General features: G+C 50.2%; 1 protein-coding gene across 2 annotated transcripts in view; it reads right to left on the bottom strand.

Annotated features, from left to right (window-relative positions):
- Positions 1 to 20,185, bottom strand: part of HUNK (hormonally up-regulated Neu-associated kinase) — a 46,329-nt gene extending 26,144 nt beyond the window's left edge. The window contains exons 1-2 of one of the 2 annotated variants that reach the window (XM_048293895.1): positions 19,433 to 20,185; positions 4,395 to 4,687 (exon numbers count right to left, since the gene is read on the bottom strand). In XM_048293895.1, coding sequence (XP_048149852.1) covers positions 4,395 to 4,687; positions 19,433 to 19,681 — 542 coding nt within the window. In that variant the 5' untranslated portion in view covers positions 19,682 to 20,185. The remainder of the gene's footprint in view (positions 1 to 4,394; positions 4,688 to 19,432) is intronic. The other variant, XM_048293896.1, reaches the window with a different exon arrangement.
- Positions 20,186 to 20,979: the final 794 nt, after the last annotated feature.

Raw genomic sequence — 20,979 nt, 5'->3', positions numbered from 1 at the left:
ACAGCAGCAGTTGTTGGCTGCTCTCTCCTGAATCTTATTTTTAATCACAACAGCACCACAGAAAATCACTCCTTAACTATCAACCCTCAAGGCCACTTTCATGCCTTATGCAAGAGCTGGACAGGTTGCAGAGACTTGGGTTCATCACCACACTTATGTATCAGTATTCATTTCAAAGGCTTTGATAGCAAAATGTTATTGAGCCCAATTCTTCTGTCAGTAACAATGTCACTGGATTCCATGTGGCTGCCTCTGTCAAAGAGGAATCCAGTCCATTGTCTTCACTAAAATGAAGTTTAGTTTGTTTACACCAGAGCACTCCAAGAGAGAATGCCCAAAGGTAATTCCGAAATCTGAAATAACATGGAAAGACAAAGCAGCTCTGCACTTCAAAAGGAGAGTTTGTTCTGTAGAGCAGGATCTGTCATAAATATTGCAGCAGCAGCCAGACTACTGGCACTTAAAATTAATAGGCTGGAAGTTATCAAAGCCAACATGTCAAACAGCAGGTACCAAATGAGGAATCCTGTGGCACTCCGAGCAACTGGATCATGTGGCATCACCTAACTCTGCCCAAAACCACAGCGGTTTTTCATCTCTTTCAAACTCCTGACCTGCTTCTAATCACCAAATGGCAGTGAAAGGCAGGAATCTGCTGCCATGAGGGCCGAAAAAGGGGAATACAGCAAGCCATCTCTGCTACCAATACACTATTCAATTCCTTTCTTTGACAACCTGACAGTAATTGCATTGAATGGGACTGAATTTTGTAAAAATGACTTTAAAAGGGTTGTTGAGAATTTCCTGTGGGATGCAGTGGCAAGCACCAAGGCTTTCACTTCATTTTCCCTGCTGTCCTTATGCTCCCAGAGGGCTCATTGCTCATGCTGCTTTTTGACAGCATGAAGGCCTGTGTAAACACCCTCTGCCAAGAGAAAGCTCCACCAGACCCTGCCATTTGGTTCTGTTTTCCTCTGTCAGAGGAAAAGATAAATATTCCTACCTGATTCACAGCTGAGCTTGTTACAAGTATATTTTTAGCAGCAGCCAAACAGCTCTCCTGATAGAGGGAAAGAAACCCAAATGATAACATGAAATTATATATAGAAGAGTGGCATTTTGTTTTCAGCGAGCAGCCGAGGAGTTCTGAACCCTGGGCACCCCTCAGCAAAGATGCAGCTTCTGCACTCTGGAACTTGCAGACTTCATCCATCTGAGCAGATGACAAAGTTGGAATTTTAAAATACATCTATACAGTCAAACATGAGTTTGGAGGTGTTTTTACATCTCTAAATAAAAATGAGGTTTCTTGAAGTGCTTCAATTTTAGGCTGTTCACACATCAGTGCCTCTTAACAAAAGCATTTCCACTGAATTCTGGGTCCCTGCTCTTGCCCAAAGACCAGTGCTCTGAGTGCTTTTCTGCCATGCCAAGTCTGGATAGTAAGCCATGCAGCTTCCTGAGTAATACTCATCAAATAACATCAGCAAATTTCACGCAACTTTATTCCATCTGGGGTTTTTCATCCCAAGCCGAACAGGGTAAGCCATAGACATTATTCCCCAAATAATGCAGACAAAACCTATGGTTTTCTTTTGCAATAGAAAAGCCAATAAAAAGCTTTTCAGGGCCCTGCCCCGTTCCATGGGAAGCATTTGGAGAGACAAACAGCAGCCCCTTTTCTGGTCAAGGATGCTGCAGTTTCTTCCACACGTGGCAAACTCGAACGCCCCCGCATCACCACGCACATGAAAATGCTGGTATTTTTACCTGCTTTAAAAATAACAGCAACAACAACAGAACACTGCCATTGCAGCCAGGCAGAGAATGAATCAGACTCCTGCACTATTTTTTTCCTCCCTCAGTAGCTGATTGAGTAGCCTGTTTTTAGAGCTGCCACAGTCAGAGGCCCAAGATGCTGAAGGACAACTCCTGAGGTAATTGTTAATTTCTCTCCCTCTCTTGCTCAGAGAGAGCCAGGAGAATAAAACCAGATCACACTACCAGGGCTTTTCCTGCATCTCTACACTGCTCTACACACTTGGCTTGCAGAAGAAGGCAACACATTGAACGGGTTAAGCCAGAGAAAATACTTGCAGATATGCTGCCTGTGATTCTGTCAAGTTCTATCATTTTAAGCAGAATTAGTCCTGCTCATTCACCGTGGGGAAGCCTCCCAAGAAGCAGCTCAGTGCTGCAGAGTGATCCGAGAAACAGGGTGGATGGAGGAGGCTGCCTTTGGGGTAGGGATTAATTCAATGCCACAGGGCTGGACAGACAGAGCTCAGCTGCCAGAGGAAGCCCAGCACTGTCACTGTTCTCAGGGCTGCTGCCTCCTCCCACAGCCTCTGGAGCTGTGCTAAGCTCACAGAGGCAGCAGAGAGGGAAGGGGTGAGAGCCAAACCTGCAGGATCCACATGGGAACTCAGGCTCTCCCTGGGCCCCAGAGCCTTGCCCTCTTCTCACCATAACAGCCTGTTGATTCCAGCTTGTGCTTGGGGAACAAGCTATTTTTGTCAAAAACGTGGGTTTGAATACTCTCTGAAAAAGAAGGCAATCAAAGCCAAGCCTACCAGCCCCCTGTAAGTGCCTTGGCCACTGTGCAGAGGGTGAATTTTTCAGGGACAGGAATTGCTGCTGCTGACCCAATCCTGCTGTTAAAAGCTAAACATGTTCATCTGTTCCTGCCTTTTTTCCTCTGCCCATCTCAGAAACTTGATTTATTTCCTTCATCTCTCTCGCTAAATACTGGGTATCAACTGATCCCTGACAGCAGTAAGTGAACTTCTTCCTTGTCCTTGCCTCAAAACTGTGGGGTTAATAATTTAAAGAGATCAGCAGTTTTGAGGCTGATAGAGAACCTGCTGGCTGCTCAGATATTTATATTACAGTGGTACCTGAAATGTAGCTTGAGGTAAGACCAGAGGTGGCCTGTGCACATAGCAGTTATCCCTAATGGATCACAGCGAACACACAGAGATCCAAGACAAAAAAAGCAGCTTTCACAGAGCACATGGAGTTCCACCGAGCCAGATGCACCCACGCCGCACAGTGGTGGGCAGCTCAGCACACAGCTGGGCACAGCTGCAGGAGCTGGCTGTGGGCAGCTCCCCACCTTCTGCACAGTCAGTGAAGCCAAGGAGATGCAGACCCAGATCCTCAAAAGCATTCAGATGTCTGACTCCTACAGCGTGCCCACAGAACCCAAGAGGATGGGGCCTACACAACTTGCTCAGCATCATACGGGAACTGTGTGGGAGTCCAGACTTAACACCAGCTGGCCCAAATTTAGAAAGCAGAGCCTCCTTCTTAGCACAACGCCCTATAAATACACCTAAGAACAGGAGAGGAGAGATGCTGGCTCCAAAGGTCCAGCCAGCCCACCATCCTCCTGTCTCCATAGCAGCCAAGAGCACAGAAGCAGAGAAAGGTACAGGGACAGGCAGTCACATGTGACACCTCCACCTGCACTCTTCCAGATCTCCCACTTGCTGCTCAGGGGCTTCAGGCAGAGGCAGCTACTCCTTGTTCATCAGGCTTCTCTCTGCTGAGCTTGTCCTATTTCCCTAAAGCCCAAGTGAACTCCTAACTCCACAGCATCCTCCTGCCAGGAGATGCACATCCTGCTCATACACAGAGCTCAAGGAGAGTTTGGACAACGCTCTCAGGCACAGGGTGGGATTTTTGGTGTGTCCTGTGCAGGGCCAGGAGTTGGGCTGGATGATCCCTGTGGGGCCCTTCCAACTCAGCATATCCTGTGATTCTGGGGATGAAGCTCCCAAAGAAACAAAGTGATGCATCGCAGCAGCTCTGGCTCTCTCCATCCTGTGAGGCCCTGCTGAGGTGATGCAACAAATGCAAAGAGCAGGGAAGCAGAAGCCAGGGATTTCAGTGGTCCCACTGAGCCTCTGCCCAGCCCTGGCACTGCGAGGCTTTGGGCAAATGAGCTCCTCTCCCCACACTGCCATACTTCCACCAGTGAAGCAACAGGCACAGCCACCTTGTCAAAGAAATAGAGAAAGGATTCATTAGCTTGTGTTGGTGCAGAGCTTCGGAGAGGCAAAACAGTGCTTGCAGGGAAAGGGCCCTACTTCTGGACTGCACAGGCTTTATGGACACAGAACCACAGAATATCCTGGGTTGGAAGGGGTCATTGAGTCCAGTCCCTGGCCATGGAGTCAGCACAGCTCCTGAGTGCTCACCTGAAGCTGCTTAAGCGCTTTCTGCAGGCAGTTCCTAATGCCCAAGATAAGAGCATCCAAACGACACCATGAAGAGCAGCCAGAAAGCTCTCAGGAACATGTTGTTATAAGGAAATCTCCTTACAGTACAAATAAATGCCACTTCGAGGATCTGATCTAAACTTTCCCACCAGAGAGGCTTTCCCAAATTACCTGTGCACGACTCCTGCCCGGTGAAGGTGCTCCACTGCCAGGATGAGCTGCCGGATGTATTTGCGGGCTTCGTGCTCCTCGAGCCTTTTCTTCTCGTAGATCTTGTGCATCAAGTTGCCGCCAGGGCACAGCTCCATGACCAGGTAGTAGCTGTTCTCAGTTTCCAGTATATCCAGCAGCTGAGCAATATTGGGGTGGCGGATCATTTGCTGGATCTGCCCTTCCCGCCGCAGGTTCTTGGTGACATAGGTGTCCTTCTTGGCTCTTTTCTTGTCAATTACTTTCACTGCCACCTAAGGAGAAAACAGGAGAGGGGGCTGTTAGCTGTCACATCGATGATTTGTTGCTCTAACCTTGTAGAAACAACCATTAAAAAAAAAAGGAGTCAAAAGGATGTCCCTCTCAGCTGGCACACCATGGCTTCAGGCACAGCTGCACAGGTCAGAGAGTTCTTCCGACCCCCCTGACTCGTCCATCCTTTATTTCCTTGTCCAACGACAGTCAAAAATTATTGCAGGGAAACCAGTAACAAAGGAGAGGAGATGATCCCACTAACCATCCACAAACACTTGACACGCTTAACACTGGGCATTTATTGCAGCTGTTCACTCAGAAAGCCTCCAGACTGGTGTTTACAACTTTGAAGTGTCGCTTTTGGCTTTTCCCGGCTTTGAATACACAACTGGAGATGATATCCCTCCGTGACAATTTTCTTAAACTATAGTCAAGCGTTGGCTTTGCATGATTAAACAGGATAAAAACACACTATGAAAAACAAAATCATTTTGGTACCACTCTCCTGGCACCTTTCTTTTTTCTGCTTTTTCTCTCTTGTGAGAGCTGGAGAGGGACTTGGGACAAGGACAAGCGGAATGGCTTCCCACTGCCAGAAGGCAGGGCTAGATGGGATATTGGGAAGGAATGCCTGGCTGTGAGGGTCACAAGGCCCTGGCACAGGGTGCCCAGAGCAGCTGTGGCTGCCCCTGGATCCCTGGAAACGTTCAGGCTTCCTGGTCATCTGCACCTACCCTTTGACACCAATGCCTTGAAATTGAAGGGTAAAACTGCAGGAATTGGGGCTTCCTAGTGTGTGCTAAGAGCCAGGACACAGTATTGCTGAGTGTGTTATTGGCTGAATGTGTGTCTGCTAAGGAAAGATCATTCTGATGACATAGCCCTGATAAAGAGGTAAGGCTGAACACCACACACGAGAGCTGCTGGGTGAACTCAGAGCGGCATCAGAACCATAAACACCTGGGGGCTACATTCCTGACTACTCACATTAAAGAGACAACATTTAGTCATCAGATAAAACAACAGGTAAATCAGCTTAATTTTGCCATTTCTGAAAGCCTCAGGTGATTCACCAAGGAAAGGGACTTAAATTAGTACATTCTTTCATCCAACAAGATAGAACTGAGCACAGAGGCTTGCACAGATTATTTAGACAGCAAACCACAGGATTTACTCTGGTGAGAACAAAAAAACTCACAGGTTACAGAGACATGACATACCGCACTGTACGCTGGCAGCACAATGCAATCTGTGCAAGAGTTAAAAAAAATTTAAAAGCTGGTATTTTCCACAGCTGCAGGGTACAAAACATGGAGTGGTAACAGTACAGAGCAGCAGTCTATTATTCATACTGGTAAGTCACCCCCAACTCATTGACAAAAAAAAAAAGCACATTACACGTGCCTTAGCTCAGCTCTGGAGGTGGAGCAACCCCCTGAACCCAGAGCCAACCACGTGACTACTTAAGGACTTCTCCATCATCACCAAGAATTAGCTTTCTATGCCTTAAGGACAAACTTTCCCCTTAATTTTGACAGATACCTGGTCAGGCACCCCACCAATCCCAGCAGACAAGCAAAGCAGGGTTGGGATTCACCCCAGCTCTGAGCGACCTTTCCCCCTTCAGGACCCCTTCCTTCAGGTCCAAGAGATCCCCCTGCACAGCTGACAGAGCTGACCAAGGTGGAAACAGCAGATTTGTTCCAGCAATACCCTGTTCTAGGGATCAAACTCTGCATGGAGCTACCCCAGGGCTGACTTAGCTAAATATCCCTGATTCTGAGTTCATCCAGAGGTAGACCAAGGCAAGTGAAGACCAAATGTGCCCAGACAGATTTAACACACAGAGCCTCCTGTGCAGCGTAGATATGTGTGCATGCACCTGGAAATTTCATTCAAGCAGAAGGAAAAAGCATTCAGTAGAGAAAATACTGTAGATGTTGGGTAATCATAAAACAAACACATTCGAGCTTTCACAGCCTACTCAAGACATGCCAATTACTCAGCTTTGCTCTCCCAAGCTTCAAGTAGGGGCTCTTTGTTTCTGCATCATGCCTACCTCCTGACTTGAGTTCCTGGCCAATATTGGCACAGAAATAAAAAAATAAATGATAAAGCAAGTAATTACTCTCAATATGTAGCAACAGTGGCTCTTGACATTCAAGACTCTGCTTTTGGCTAAACCTCTGCTGTGTAAATAGATAACTGGTTTAGGTTATTCTGTGTTATGAGATACAAAGATGAGTAATAGCCCGTATTTTTGGTTCCCAAGTCCTAGAATTACACTGTTGGAATGAATTACTTTCCTGAAGTTTATGGTGTGACACATCATATGAGCAATTGCTGCTTCTCTCCGTCGCCGCACTAAAATAGTCCAGGCTGGGCTAAAGCACACGAGTGCAGGTGAGGGCAGGGTGAGCACCTCTCTCCTTGGAGCAGAGGGTGATGCTGCCTGCAGAACCAAGCAGCTGAAACTCCACCACGGGCACGTGTCCTCACCCAAACACCAGCACGTGTCCCACACACACGGGCACGGGGGACTGGTGCCAGCTCCTGCTTTAGGAGGGCTTGTGAATCTCAGAGAGAGAGAGGCGGGGGAGGATGAAGCTGACTGGCACCAAACTGCACAAAAACAGTCACAGCAAGGCCCTGAGGAAAAAAATAAACCTGAGAAGGAACAGCTTAAAGGACCAAACGTTGCCTGGAGAAATCTGGGAGCCAGAGCTGCTGCCACCAGAGAAGACACATTTTGCATCCCCTTTGTAAGCAGTATGGAATTGCCATGAAGCAGGGAAGAGGGTCACACTCATCCTAGGAATGCCCCGTCCGTGTGTCCACGCAGGAGGCACCAGCTCCTGTTGGGCAGCTTCCCAGACCTGCCAACAACCCAACAAGGTTCTGCTGCTCCAGGCAGGAGGAACCTCCAGGTGGCTCAGCGAGCAGAAGTCCAAGTCATCCTCTCTCCTTCTGCCAGTGACACTTGGGGAAATCCCAGCTCAGGAAGTTGTGCTTCTGTAGACATTTGCTTGGCCAGAGGTCAGTTTACCTCATGGCCGGGATGCTCTGCAGCAGTGCTGCTTCACTCAGTCTTGCCAAGACAGCGTTTTTCTTGGAGTTGACCCTCCCAAAGTTCTCCTCGGTGCTGGAAGTCTGCTTTGAAAACTCACACTTTTCAGTTTCTGCTGTGCCTCCGTACGAAATTCAAGTCAGAGTGTGCCTGCAGTGCAGTGCTGCTGGGAACCACGTCTTGGGTGCCAGCACAAAGCTGAACACAAACCCAGAATAATACTGGGGCAGGAGGGGAGATCCAAGACAACAGGCTGTCTCTTGGCACAGGAACGCACCTCAGAGAGGCAGCAAGCCCTCGTGGCTGCCAGCAAACAGGTTCTCTTAAGGGCCTGTTCGAGGAGCCCAAGTCAAGAGGTCCTGAACAATGCCCACGTCAGATGCCTGCAGTAACAACTACAGGAACACTTCCACTGCAGTGGCCCCAGCTCGGCAAATAATGTTCTAACATGTTTAACTTTGCAGAGAACAGAGGATGGCACATGACCTTGCAAAATCAGGCTGTGACATTTTGAGGACTTTTGAAGAGCTTTCCCCACTTACCCGACCGCTTGGATTGTTTCCCTCTGCAAATCCTCAGTCTAAGAGAGAGGCAATTCCTGCTGGCTGCTGCCAAAGGGAGCTTCGGCTGAATTGAGAGGAAACTGGTTTGAAAAAGAATCCAGCAAGAACTGTGGGATTTGGCCAGGAGACCAACAGAGAACAAGAGAAGCAACTTCAACTATCGGAGGGACTATTTAGCTGTCGGAGGGACAACCCCCTGTCTTTTTCCTCTTTTTTTCCCCTCTTCTTTTTTTTTCTTTCAGAGTCTACTTCCGGCAGACCTGCTGGAGATGGTGCCAATCCAGGCAGCAGCACTCACTCCCAGCACCATCCTGGAGCATCCTGACTATGCCAATGCAGCTCAGAGCTGCAGCTCAGGGCACAGGCAAAGGGAAGGCTGGAGACTTGGACTTCTGCACCCAAATCACAAACCTTTACTGTCTAGTTTAAGCTTAGCCAGGAGAATGAGACAAAGAGCCAGACCACGGAGATATTTTGCAGCCATCAGTACTGCAAGTCCATATCCAGCTTCTTTCTTTTTGCTGTGCCCAAGGCGGCAATAAATTCCGTTTCTTTCCTCCCTTATTTCCAGTGATAGCTGTCTGGCTTCACTTGCAGCTTGCTTTGTATTTACCCCTGTTCTCACCGCAAAAATCTGAGCTCCGTTTTCAAAACCAGCTGGTGATTTTGGGTGGCCAATTCAAATCATATTAAACAGACCTAACTCTGAAGCCTGCACAACTGTCAGCACAGTCCCAAAATCAACCCCTTCAAGGGCATCTCATTTTGGGCAATCAACCAGCCAGGCACAGAACAAGTCGTTCATCACAACCAAATCCAAGGATCAGAAAATGCCAACTTCATTCTCTGGGTAGAGTTTATTCTTTCCTCTAACTGTTCCAACTTCGCAAATTTTACAGTGCAGTAAAGGAATGGGGTTTTTTATACAGCAAGTTCCAGTATCTTAAGAAAGAAAGCACTAAAGAAAAGGGTATTTCGGTATTTGCTCTAATTGTAGAAAAAACCGGCCATCAGAAAAGGTAGGGAGGAGTCACTGCTGTTAAGGTATTTTCTTTTCTTCTGACTCTTAACAGTGCAAGAGTTTGGGGTGTAGCAATACACAAACCCAGCTGCTGTAGAGGAGTCCAGGATAAATGTCTCAGCAGGCAGCAGGCCACTGGCTCTGCTGGCAGACTAGACACGGCCTGGAAAACTTGAAATCAGCCCCTGAAGAAACATCAACTCTTCCAGACAAGAAAGTAGCTCCGAGTACATTCACTCATGTACTTCAGACTCCTGGTAGCCTGAAGGGAAAGAATCCAATGGCCAGGGGAAAAAAAAGAACATCCCACCATTCCCTACAGCCCAAACATGACAGAAGCCAGCAGTGTAGAGAGGTATTCAGGAGGACTTTAGATAAGCAAATGATCGTAAGGCCTCTTGATGCCACAGCCAACTTAAACATAATCCCTAAAAGCATAAGCAGGATGTATTTGTTAAAGCAAGAAAAGGTATTAATTACACCTGTCCAAGGCACTGGGGACTATTATTAGGTTGCTGTATCCAGTTCTGGTGCCAGTAATTAAAAAATCATGTTGAAGCTTTGGAAAGAGTTCTGAAAAGAGCTTCAGAACAGTCTGAGGTCCAACAACTGTTTGTCGTAGCAACAGAGTGAAGCTCAAAATATTTAATTAAGAGAATGCTAAGCACTGACTCAATGATTTTCTGCAAGCACCTACTTGAGGGAAAGATTTCTGATAACAGAAAGCTCTTTAATAAAATTGAAATGAACAGCCCAAAAGGTAAATTGGGCAAACTCAGGCTATTTGTCTTCAACATGTCTGTTACCTCACATCATACTTATGGGGAACTTTGTGCCATGTTCCACAGGCAACTGTGGTTATCCTTCCCCGGACTTCTGCTCTGCTGTTTCCACAGAGCCAGCTGCCCTTTCCGTCTCACCATCTGTGTCACTCCCTGCTCAAACAGGGACAGACAGACACATCCTGACCTGTCAGCGTCCCTGGCACCTGGAACAGACAGACCTTTACAGCTCAGGGACCAGCAGGAGATGGTTTGGAGGCAACTGGGGTGCCACAATGCCCCTACCCAACCACTCGGAAAAGAAACCCCCATAAAATACATTTTTCCTTGGTTCTACATGTCCAAAGCAGCAGCATTTGTACCAGACACAGGTGCCACAGGGTCAGAGACTGCCTGGGAAGCTGGAACACAGAACAGCCTCATCCATGGGAAGGAACTTGGTTTATGGCTTATCTTTAGTGGGTCACGGCAGGGATCTGTCTTGCCTTTGGCAGAAAGAAATCAATTCCAGCAACCTTCCAGCGCTCTCTTGGTCAGCTCATTAATGGGGCAGCCGTAACTGCATCCGTGAGGGAGAGCAGCACATTTTTACCTCCCTGGCCTCTAAGGATATCTACACAAGTCAAGAGAGATTATGCAGAGACTGATGAAAGTAGTGGTGGCAGAAAGCCAGACAGAGACATACACGAGGATGCACTAAAAGGTTCCAAAAGAAATCCTTACAGAGCTTGTCAAAACCAGCCTCCAGGCCGGAGACATTTCCTGCAAAGAACAATCTTGTCTCCGAGCGCCTGGGACAGACGGGTTTGCCTTGCCTTGCCACTGACAAAATGCAAAACATCCATCAAGTATCACTTTCCAAAATCTCCCTGTTTTTCAGAAAAGGGCTTTTTGACCCCCATTCCTAAAGTAAGACTGACATGACAAAACACTGGAGGAAAACCCTAAACTGAAGGAATGAGCAGCTATCAGGGAAGACTTTCCTCAGGGAAGCACACAGGGAGCCCGATGTGCAGATGGAAAACCCCTTTGGACCAACGAGGTCCTCACTCCACATCACTGGAAGTTGGTGGCTGCTCCCAGCCACTCCCAGGGGCAACCAGGGCGATGAGTGCTGCGAAGAGGAGGTTCCCTGCACCCAGACGTGTCCCCAGCAGGCTGGCAGGACAAGAGAAGGGACATGGGAGAGCACAGACAATGCTTCAGCTGCCAGCGTGTCCCACATCCCACCCAGCTGTTCCTGATAAACCGTAACTCACCCTCCTAACGCTGAGAGCTTCCCCTGGCACAGAGAGATGGATGAAGGTCTCAGGTTACGAGCAGGGAAGTAGAAGCAGAGCAGTGATACCAATGACATTCCTCCAGCACCGATCCCTGCAGGAGACACCCAGCAGCCAACGCGGCTTCCCATTTTCCTGGTTGTGGGATATGTTTCCCATTAAATAGCCCCTGTTTCACATTTTAGTGATCTTATGCAGAACTCATGGAAGGCTAAGTGCCCCTGATTTAATACCAATACAGCTCTCTGGCTTTAAGGAAGAGAAAAACCAACAACCCAATCCCCGTGAGCCACTGCTTTCGAGGCCCAGGTAATACCCTCCTTTGTAGTGGTTTAAAACACAGCAGATAAAACATTTACAACTGCCAGGAGCCAGGAAAAAGGTGTCTCCAATAAAGATTTTATATATAAATAATACGCTCTCTCCCTCAGCTCCGTGGACATTATTCACAGAAAATAAATTTATTCTCTGAAAAAAATGTTTCCATGACAATCTTCCACAACAGACAGAGAGCAAAGGAACTTTATTTTATATAACTTGCCTTTTTTTAGTTCTCTTTGTTGCAATGGCTTTCCTCCCAGTGCCTCTGATCTCACATGGCAAATGAGAAGCACTGTGGGTATAGCACCAAAGGTGTTGAACCCAGAGCTCAGCAGGACCAGAGCAGAGCAAACACTGACAGAAAAGGAGACTTTGGTCAGGACAGCAGCAGATTCTGTTAATTTTTCGCAGGAGTTTTCCCTGGGGGACCACGGTGACTCCTCCCAGGCCAAACTTTCCATGAGGATAAGGTCTGACCCTGCTCTCTGCTAGCACTGACTCTGAGCACAGATCAGCACACAGGTATGGCAGGGGTTCACTGAGCCAGCTCGCGGAGGGGTGCCTCTGTACTAGGTGGGCCCCAGAGTGGCTTCTCTCCTGCTCCAGAAAAGCCAGCCCAGTTCTCCTCATAGCACAACCTCCAGCCCACCAAACCGCTCTCAACACTGAGTTCATCTCCTGCAGGAGATCGGCCACCAGACAACCCCGCAGTGAAACACATCATGAGCTGTTTCGCTGAGCCATGGGAGAGGGAGCTTTGGGTTTTCTGCTCTTCAACTCATCTGAAAATAACAGCTCAGCCAATCAGGAGCTGAAGGAACCAAAGTGGGGCAAGCAGAGCAGCACCAGCATGGCCTGAGTCCAGCCAGTTTGCTCCGGTGCACTTGTATCCCACACTGCCAGGTGAGCACCAGCACTGCAATCCACCTAATTCGTCTCCTGGCTGGTATCTCCCCAGTTATTGGCTTTGGACAGCTTTGATGCCTCTCCATAACCTTGAAGAACAGCACAGTCAGCTGTAAACCCTCAGCTCATTTCCGTGCCACTGCTCAGACAACACAACAGCTTGGGGTCCAGGCAGACTGTCACAATTCAGTCACCACAAGGTTTGTCACGACTGCTTTCCTGCCAGGGTTGTATCCTTGTGAAGAGCAAGTGGTTCTCATTAATAACCTCCCTTTTCCCAACTGCAAGCAAACAAAACTCCTGAGGGCAGAGGGACAAAGAGCTGCATCTGCTGAAATGCAAGAAGCTGCAGCAGCATCCTGCAGGTCACTGGAGTCACAGGAGACACTGCACAATGCAGGAAGCAAGACGTGCTCTAATTGCCAAGACATTTAGAGGTAACGCATGCCTTTGGAAATGGGCATACAGCTCTACATACCATTAAACAAGTTAAAATTACAAAACTTGCAGGAACAAGTACACGGATCCAGATGTGAGCGTCACCTGGTGTCAATTCAACCCAAAACACTCGGCTTCCCTCCATCCTGCATCTGCCACTGAAAGGATAACAGTCTGTAGGAAAAGCAGCACATTGCTGACATGAGGCATCCTTAAAACTGCTGAACGCAAACTTGAAAGCAGATTATCTCAAGAGGATAAGGAACTGCCACATGCGCATCAATTCAGTTCATTGCAGAACAAGTTGCAAGCTACAGCTGAAAAACATTAAGGCAGTCTTTCTGAAGTCAGACTGTGCATTAATGAACAGGCTCCCCGCCTATCCGAGCTCATTCCTGCTCACACCCAATGTGCAACACAGGAAAGAGAGAGAGGGAAGAGTGTGGCTTCATAACCAATTTTCACCTGGTTATCTTCCAGGTGAAACAGTCTGAGCAGCTGGGAGCACATCGGCAGTTTGGCTTCACTCTGCCTTCTGCTAAAAACTCTTGCAAGCTCCATAACACCTATCAGGGAACACTACACTGACACAGCAGCCTGGTCCTGCTCCCAGCCAAGTCCTCAGTGCTGCCACTGCAACCACAACACTGTTCTCCAAAACATTTCCTGGAGTGTTGCATGTTAACAGAAGTGTGTGTGGAGTGGCTTTAGCACAAATTCTGGATCTGCACACACAGACACAAACCCCTGTGAACAGAACAGTGTCAAAGCTGCGAAAGCAAACACCTAGAAGCAAGAAAATGTCAAAATCCAGGCTGCAGAAACACCCTCGTTTTGTTTCCTCAGTGCATGTAATTAAGAGTGGCACATCATCCAGGTGCAACAGTTGGCAGCTGTTTAATAAAGTGGAACAGCATCCTGGGAAAAAGCCACCCTGTGGATTGGCAGTCAGTGCTTTCCAAAATATGCTTTTTTTTTTCTTTTTTGGATAGAGATAAAATTTGAAAATATGTAGAGAAACAGGTAAAGATAAAACTACTAATTAAATGTAAGTGAGAGAGCAAATGCATCCAGGAAACTGATATGCAAGTATCACTGGGGGAAGAAAAAAACCCCACCAGATCAAATTTCAAATTAAAATCCTGCAGCTTTACCCTCTGAGCCCCTGAAAACAATGAAGGTGTCACAGTTTTACCTGCAACCTCACAATACCTGGGAGGGAGGAAAAAGGCAAAGGTTGAACGGAAAGACCTGTGAACACCTTAGCAATTCAACTTCTGTCTGCAGTGAGGCAACCTGCTGACCCATTTGGTTGGCAGGATGGTTTGAAAGTGACACCACACACACCCTCAAGGCCCCCAAAACTCAGAAAGGGTAAAGACAGAGGCAAAGATCCTAGAAGTGTACATGGGCATGTACCAAATTCCCCAGGTTTTAAACCAGTGCTACTGCCTGGGAAATGCTGGATCTTGAAATACAGACAAGGATGACAGTACCCCCCAGTGTTGAATTTCCCAGCAGCGATGTCACCAGGGAGGAAACGGCCACCCGGGGCATCAACAGGGCAAGATCCTCACCTGCCAACACCCCCAAAAGCCACCAAATCTCCATTCCCTGAAGCCTGTGGTGAAAGACGTAGGGAAAGAGTGAATTTACTCATGGCAAAATTTAACTCTGTGACACAAAGAGGCATTTCCAGGTCTCTACAGGGAGGCTGCTCTGCCCGCTCACCCACCCCTCCACCTCCGGGGGGGCTCAAATATGCCTTTTTTTTTCTCTACCTTTTTAACAAAGAAATGCATTCTGAACATGAACTCTTCTTTGAAAAGGCCACCTTTAATATTAATTGCTTTGCCTCCATAGAAAAACTGGTAAATTGTATTTTTAGCCACTGCTTCCCACTGTTGCAGAAAGCCTCTTGACTAAGTGTAACTAAAAACGTACCTTGTTCCAGCTCAACAATAGCACTAAAGAAAATGATAAACAAAGCTTTCCGTGGATGAGAAATCAAATGAGTCAATTTGCCTTGGTGACTTTTTTTTTTTGTGGTGCCAAAGATTACACCAAAAAGCAGTTAAATATAATCTTGGATCAGGTTTGTTTACAGGGACTTTGGCTCGATATATTGTCAATGTGTTGTCACTCCACAATGCTGTACAGAGTTATTGGGACATTTCGCTGGGGCCTGCAGCAGATAACGGAATAGATAACACAGAGTGTGCTAACAGAGCCTCAAATCACCCCACCACAGTGATGGCAACGTACTCTCAGCTCCACAAGAATGCAAAAAGTAAGTATATTTTTATAAAAATATACCTTTTTAAAATAAAAATATCTCTCTTTATAAAGGAGAGATATCTGCTTTCCCTGATCCCCATCACCCAGCAATTGACTTGGAACAATCCAAGAGTATGTTTTGCACAGGCTCCCAAAGTCACCCAAATACAGCTCACTCAGCAGGGCTCCAGAGCCACAATTTAAAGCTAAATTGGCTTGCTCTTCATAGAGGAGCTATGTTTCCTTAGGATTAGCAATAAAGACTGCCCGAGTCGAGCTGACAAATCAGCCTTTTACCCCAAAATGTCAGATTACAGGCTGCGATATTTCATTCAAAAGCCATGGAAAGAATAATCCGTTCAACATTCTCCTGCGCTCAGCTAAAATGCACTTAATTGCATCAGGCCCCACCAAGGGTTTTCCAAGCCCAGAAAATAATAACATGCGTGGCACTATGGCAGCACAAACCACAAGCAGCACCGCAAGAGGTGTGGGTTAAAGCCCACTGATGAAAACCTGGGTAGGGAAGGTTTAAAAATCTCACCTCAGCTCACCCTCCCGAGCTCGTAGGAGCTGCCGAGTCCCATCCCACACAGGTCACGCCGAGTGCACCACCCATCAGCTGCCCTGCTAAAGGAACCAGTGTCTGGCCCATGGAATGTGCCATCCCATCCCTCTTGAAGACCTTGCCAGATTCCAGTAATGTCAGGGTGAGGTAATGGCAGATTTTTGGCACCCGCTTGGCATCGCCTCGACTGTGTACAATGCCTTGTGTCAGGGCAATGGATCCAAGCCTGGCTGGGGGCTCATTAATCCACGGATTTCATTCCCAAACACACAATTTTCTGAGACAATAATGTGCATTAACTCCTCTGGAGTTGCTAAAGTCTGCTGCAAATCAAAACCTGTTTGGGCCCCCGCTACTGAAGTCTGACATTTCAGTGACCGTAAGGGGCCCGGGCTCTGCCAGAACAGCTCCCAGACAGCAGGAGGAAGACTCTGCTTAGGGCAATTTCATCGAATTTAGGCAATGCCCTCGGCTCAACAGCGGCTTTACAGACAAAAATCAGATGTCAATTGGGGTTTTTTTGCTTTCAACACACAGAGGCACTAATCCCAGAATAACAGGCTTGTAAAACATCCGCTTAGAAAAATGCAGTGATCCCAGTGATCCACAGGAGACGGCCGTGTTTCCCCACTCTGCTGCACTGGACTCCCCTTGTGAGCACACGAAGTGCTCACTCCTGCAGATCAACTTTTCCTCTGCAAGTGAAAAACTGGGACACTCTACACAGCCAGCTGCTGCCTCGGGGCATGGAAGTGGGGACAGCATCGGGCCCTTAAGGAGCAACCTTCCCTTCTGGCCTCGGGAGGAGCAAGGTGGGAATGGGATCAGGAAGAGAAGTGCCTGGCGGCCAGAGAGCAGGGACTTGTTGGCAGCCGGTCATGGCAGGATGCTATGGTGGAAGTGCTTAAGAAATGGTTGATGTCCACAGCCAAGAGCAACGATCTCTCCCCACAGAGCCTCCTCCCATGACCTGCTGCCAACAAATCCCTGCTCTCTGGCCGCCAGGCACTTCTCTTCCTGATCCCATTCCCACCCTTGCCAGCCTCAGCCTCCCCGCTGACACAGCCCTGTGCTCCGAAAGGAAGGAGCTCGGGTAAGCAGATGTTTCCCTTCTCTCCCTGCTATCCCAGGCGGAGCTCCGTCGCCTGTGGTGGGCTCCATGCGGGCAGAGCTGCGAGGCACAGCCGGCTTGGGCACATCTCAGCTGCCTCTGGCTGGGGGCCACGCCAGAGCTCGGCACAGGAACGTGCACAGGAGAGCTGAGTTTGCATCAGCTCCGACCTGGGGTGAAACCCTCACGTGGGGTCACGCCTGGGATGGAAAGCATTCGCCCCTGGGGTGAGAGGAAGGAACCTCACTCAGAGAGGACCTCACCTGAAACAAATCATTAATAACTCTTATCTCCTACCCATTAACTCAAACTGCTTATGCACAAATAGCTGGAACTAAAGAAGTGGGTTTCTGGGAAGGCGGACCTTTGATTAGTCAGTTTGAAAGTATGTGACTGATCCTTCACCCACTGTCAGCGAGAGCTTCCTCTGGTGCCACGGCACAGGATCAGGTCAGACAGAGCTCTGCGATCACCCTGTCTGTCCTCAAAGATGGACACGGCACCTTGGCAGGAAGGAAGCGTGACTTGCTGAGTTTCTGCTTGTCACTTCGTCACAGTGTGTGTTGCTCAAGACACTGAGGGAGAAAAAAACCCGAATCAAGCAGGAGACCTGGGAGCTGAGACATAGGGGTGTGTGGTGGATCTTTTTTATTTTTTTCCCCTCTTAACAGACTGAGATAAATGTAGCAAACCCAAAATGTGGAGGTGGGGAGGACGTGTGTGTGCATGTGCCTTTTATCAACTGGAGGATCATTGGATGTTTCTGTTACCAAGGAGAAGCACACGCTTGGTAACAGAGGAGAGCAACATTTATTTATTCTTTTGCATTCCTATATGATAATATCCACTAACCTTATCATTTTTCACATGATGAGATTCTCAGAGTCCTATATTAAATTTCACTCCGTGACAAATTTACTGGAATGAAAAAATAACTACCCGAGAGTGCAAGAATGCAATCATCAACAGCGGCACGTTTGCAGTGCTGCTGGAGCTGGAGGGAATTACACCGCACACAGCCCCACGGCTCCAGGGAGGCTTCAGCAACAACCCAGCATCCTGCTTCGGGGAGGGAACCCTCTGCTAAGATACAAGACAGGCAGAAGTCCGATAGCTCACAGAATCCCGGAGTCATTTAGGCTGGAAAAGACCTCAGAGATCACCGAGTCCAAGCTGTGACCGATCCCACCTTGTCCCCAGCTCAGAGCACTGAGTGCCACCTCCAGTCCTTCCTTGGATGCCTCCAGGGATGGGAACTCCAAACCTCCCTGGGCAGCCCCTGCCAATGCTTAACAACCCTTTCCATGGAGAAATTCCTGCTGATGTCCAGCCTGAGCCTCCCCTGGCCCAGCCTGAGGCCGTTCCCTCTCCTCCTGTCCCTGTTCCCTGGGAGCAGAGCCCAACCTGCGCGGCTGTCCCCTCCTGCCAGGGAGTTGTGCAGAGCCACAAGGTGCCCTCCGAGCCTCCTTTTCTCAGCGATAAACAACCCCAGCTCCCCCTCACAGCACTTAGAAGTTGTGTGGATAAACAAGAGCAGCACAACTCTTTGTCGGGGGCTCTGGGGGGCTCGTCCCTGCTCGATTTACTGCCCAGCCAAGCCCCCGCTGCTCTTTATAACGCTGTGACCTGTCCTAACGGATGGGTAAGAGCCTCCACTGAAGGGCTCTGGATAAAAACCAAAAAGCAGAGACCCTGCACGGACTTCTCCAACCAGCACCTTGGGGAAGAACCATCCGGGGTGCACCTCCACCAGCAAAGACATTTGCCGTGCGTTGTACCAACAACTTGAGACGGCCGGACTGTGCCCCCTTCCCTCGGCATCTCCCATCGCCTGGTGCGCGACAAGTACCTGTGTGTACCCACGCGTGATATGTCGCGACTACACTGCACACAGCGATGGCTGCCCAGCAACACAAGCCCCACCAAAAACCCCACTTTTCTCACGAAAAAAGTAAGCAAGCAAACGAGGCGGGGGGGGGGGGGGGGGGGGGGCGGGGGGAAATATGAAAAGAAAATTTAAAATTAAAGGAAAAAAGAGACAGGTCAAGGCAGCCGAAGTATTGCAAGAGGAAGGCGAGACTGCAGCCGCGGAAAGCTCGGCGGGCGCGGGGGAAGCGCCTGGCGGAGCCGCGGGAAGTTGGGGACGGCGCCGAGCGGGCTCCTCCATCCTCACGGGGAACTCATCCTCCGGGAGGACTTCTCCATCCTCACGGGGAACTCATCCTCCGGGAGGACTTCTCCATCCTCACGGGGAACTCATCCTCTGGGAGGACTTCTCCATCCTGCCGGGGGGCTCAGCCTCCGGGAGGGCTCCTCCGTCCTCCCGGGGGGCTCAGCACACCCCGCACACCAGCCAGCCCCCCGTTTTCCCGCCGTGGTGCCCCCGGGGGGCTCCCGGCGGGCGCGGTACCTTCTCTCCGGTGAGCACATGCAGCCCCTCGCGGACCTTGGCGAAGGAGCCCTCTCCCAGCTTCCTGCCGATCAGGTAGTTGCCGACCCTCTTGGTGTGCTGGAAGTCGCGGAGCCGCTCCCGGGGCGCGGCGGCGCTGAGCCAGGCGGCCAGGAAGGAGCCGCCGTCCGCCGCCGCCCGCCGCGCCTCCCCGCCCGCCGCCACGGCCGCCGGCTCGCCCAGGAGCCCATCGCCCGCCGCCGCCGGCATGCCCGGCTCTCCTTGCCCCTGCTCCTGCTCCGGCCGCTGCCTCCGGGGCGGTCACCGAAGTTGCTGCGGGGAGCGGAGCGGCGGCTGCAGCAGAGGGGCCGCGGGGCGGAGCGGGGCGGGCGGGGGCCGGCACTGGGGCGAGCCGAGGTGCCCCGGGCTGCCGCCCCTCCTTGGAGCCGGCGCCTCCTCCCGTTCCTCCTCCCCGCTCCAGCCTCACGCCGGCAGCGGGGCAGGGGGAGGAGGGACCGGCGGACGGAGGGGGAACGGCTCCATTCAGTTTGAATTTGCGGTAATTTAATCCGCTCGCACGCGGCGGGAGCAGCTGCAATCCAGACCCGACAGCCTGGGGGTTTGCACACCCGGCTGTTCCCCCCGGCATCCCAGCGCGGGGCTGCAGCGCATCCCTCTCCCGGGAATTAACCCGGCGCTCCCGGGCGCGGCCGCCACTCGCTCTGCATGTGGCTCTGCTTCACTGCTGCCCGGGAGCAGCTTTTGTGTTGCTTTCCCCCACCTCCCTTCGCGAGCACGTCCGAGTCCTTCTCGCCGCCGTGTCGGAAAGGCGCGATGGCCACCGCCGCTCCGGCGGCTCCGTTCCGCTCCCTCCCCGCTTCTTTCACCGCCCGCTTCTCCATCTTATCCCCCCCGGCGCTCGGGGTTCCGGCCGAGCTCCCCCCATCCCGCCGCCTGCATCGGGGGGAGCGAGGAGGCGACCCGGGCCCATCGGCTGCAGGCCGAGTCCATGGGACTGTCACTGCCCGACCGGCCTTCCCCACCCCGTGGGGAGGGAGAAGGAACGAGTACACTGCCATTGTCGCTGCGGAGCCCCCTCCCACCCAGCTGGGAAGCGGGAGCGGAGGAGAGCAGGGATGAAAGAGGAGACAGAGCCGGCAAAGCCACCCTGCTCTGAGTTTCTCATGGTCAGTGATGCTCTGCCCTCCTCTTTGTCTCTGTCGGTCAGTGATGCTGGCAACCTTCCACTTGTGCTGGGGGAGATCTGATGGAGCAGTTAATTCACTGAAATGCCTCATAAGGATTTTAACCTCCAACCCATCTTTAGTTGTATCAGCCAGAAAGCCATAAAGGGCTCCTATTTGTCCTTAAGCACAATCCACATTTTCAAGTTTTGCCTGCGTGCTTGTGTTAGGGAATACTTTGAAATATGAAAGGAACCACGTACACCCTAACAGATGTGAGTTGTGTCACCAAAACCTCCTGTTGAGGTGCAGCTGTACCTGGCACCAGCCAACCTAGAGCTCCCATGCCGTGCCATGCCATGCCATGCCGTCCCATGCCATGCC

Source organism: Corvus hawaiiensis, chromosome 2 (genome assembly GCF_020740725.1).
Source record: "Corvus hawaiiensis isolate bCorHaw1 chromosome 2, bCorHaw1.pri.cur, whole genome shotgun sequence".
NCBI classification, from domain to species: Eukaryota; Metazoa; Chordata; class Aves; order Passeriformes; family Corvidae; genus Corvus; species Corvus hawaiiensis.
This window is presented reverse-complemented; position numbering and strand designations above follow the sequence as displayed.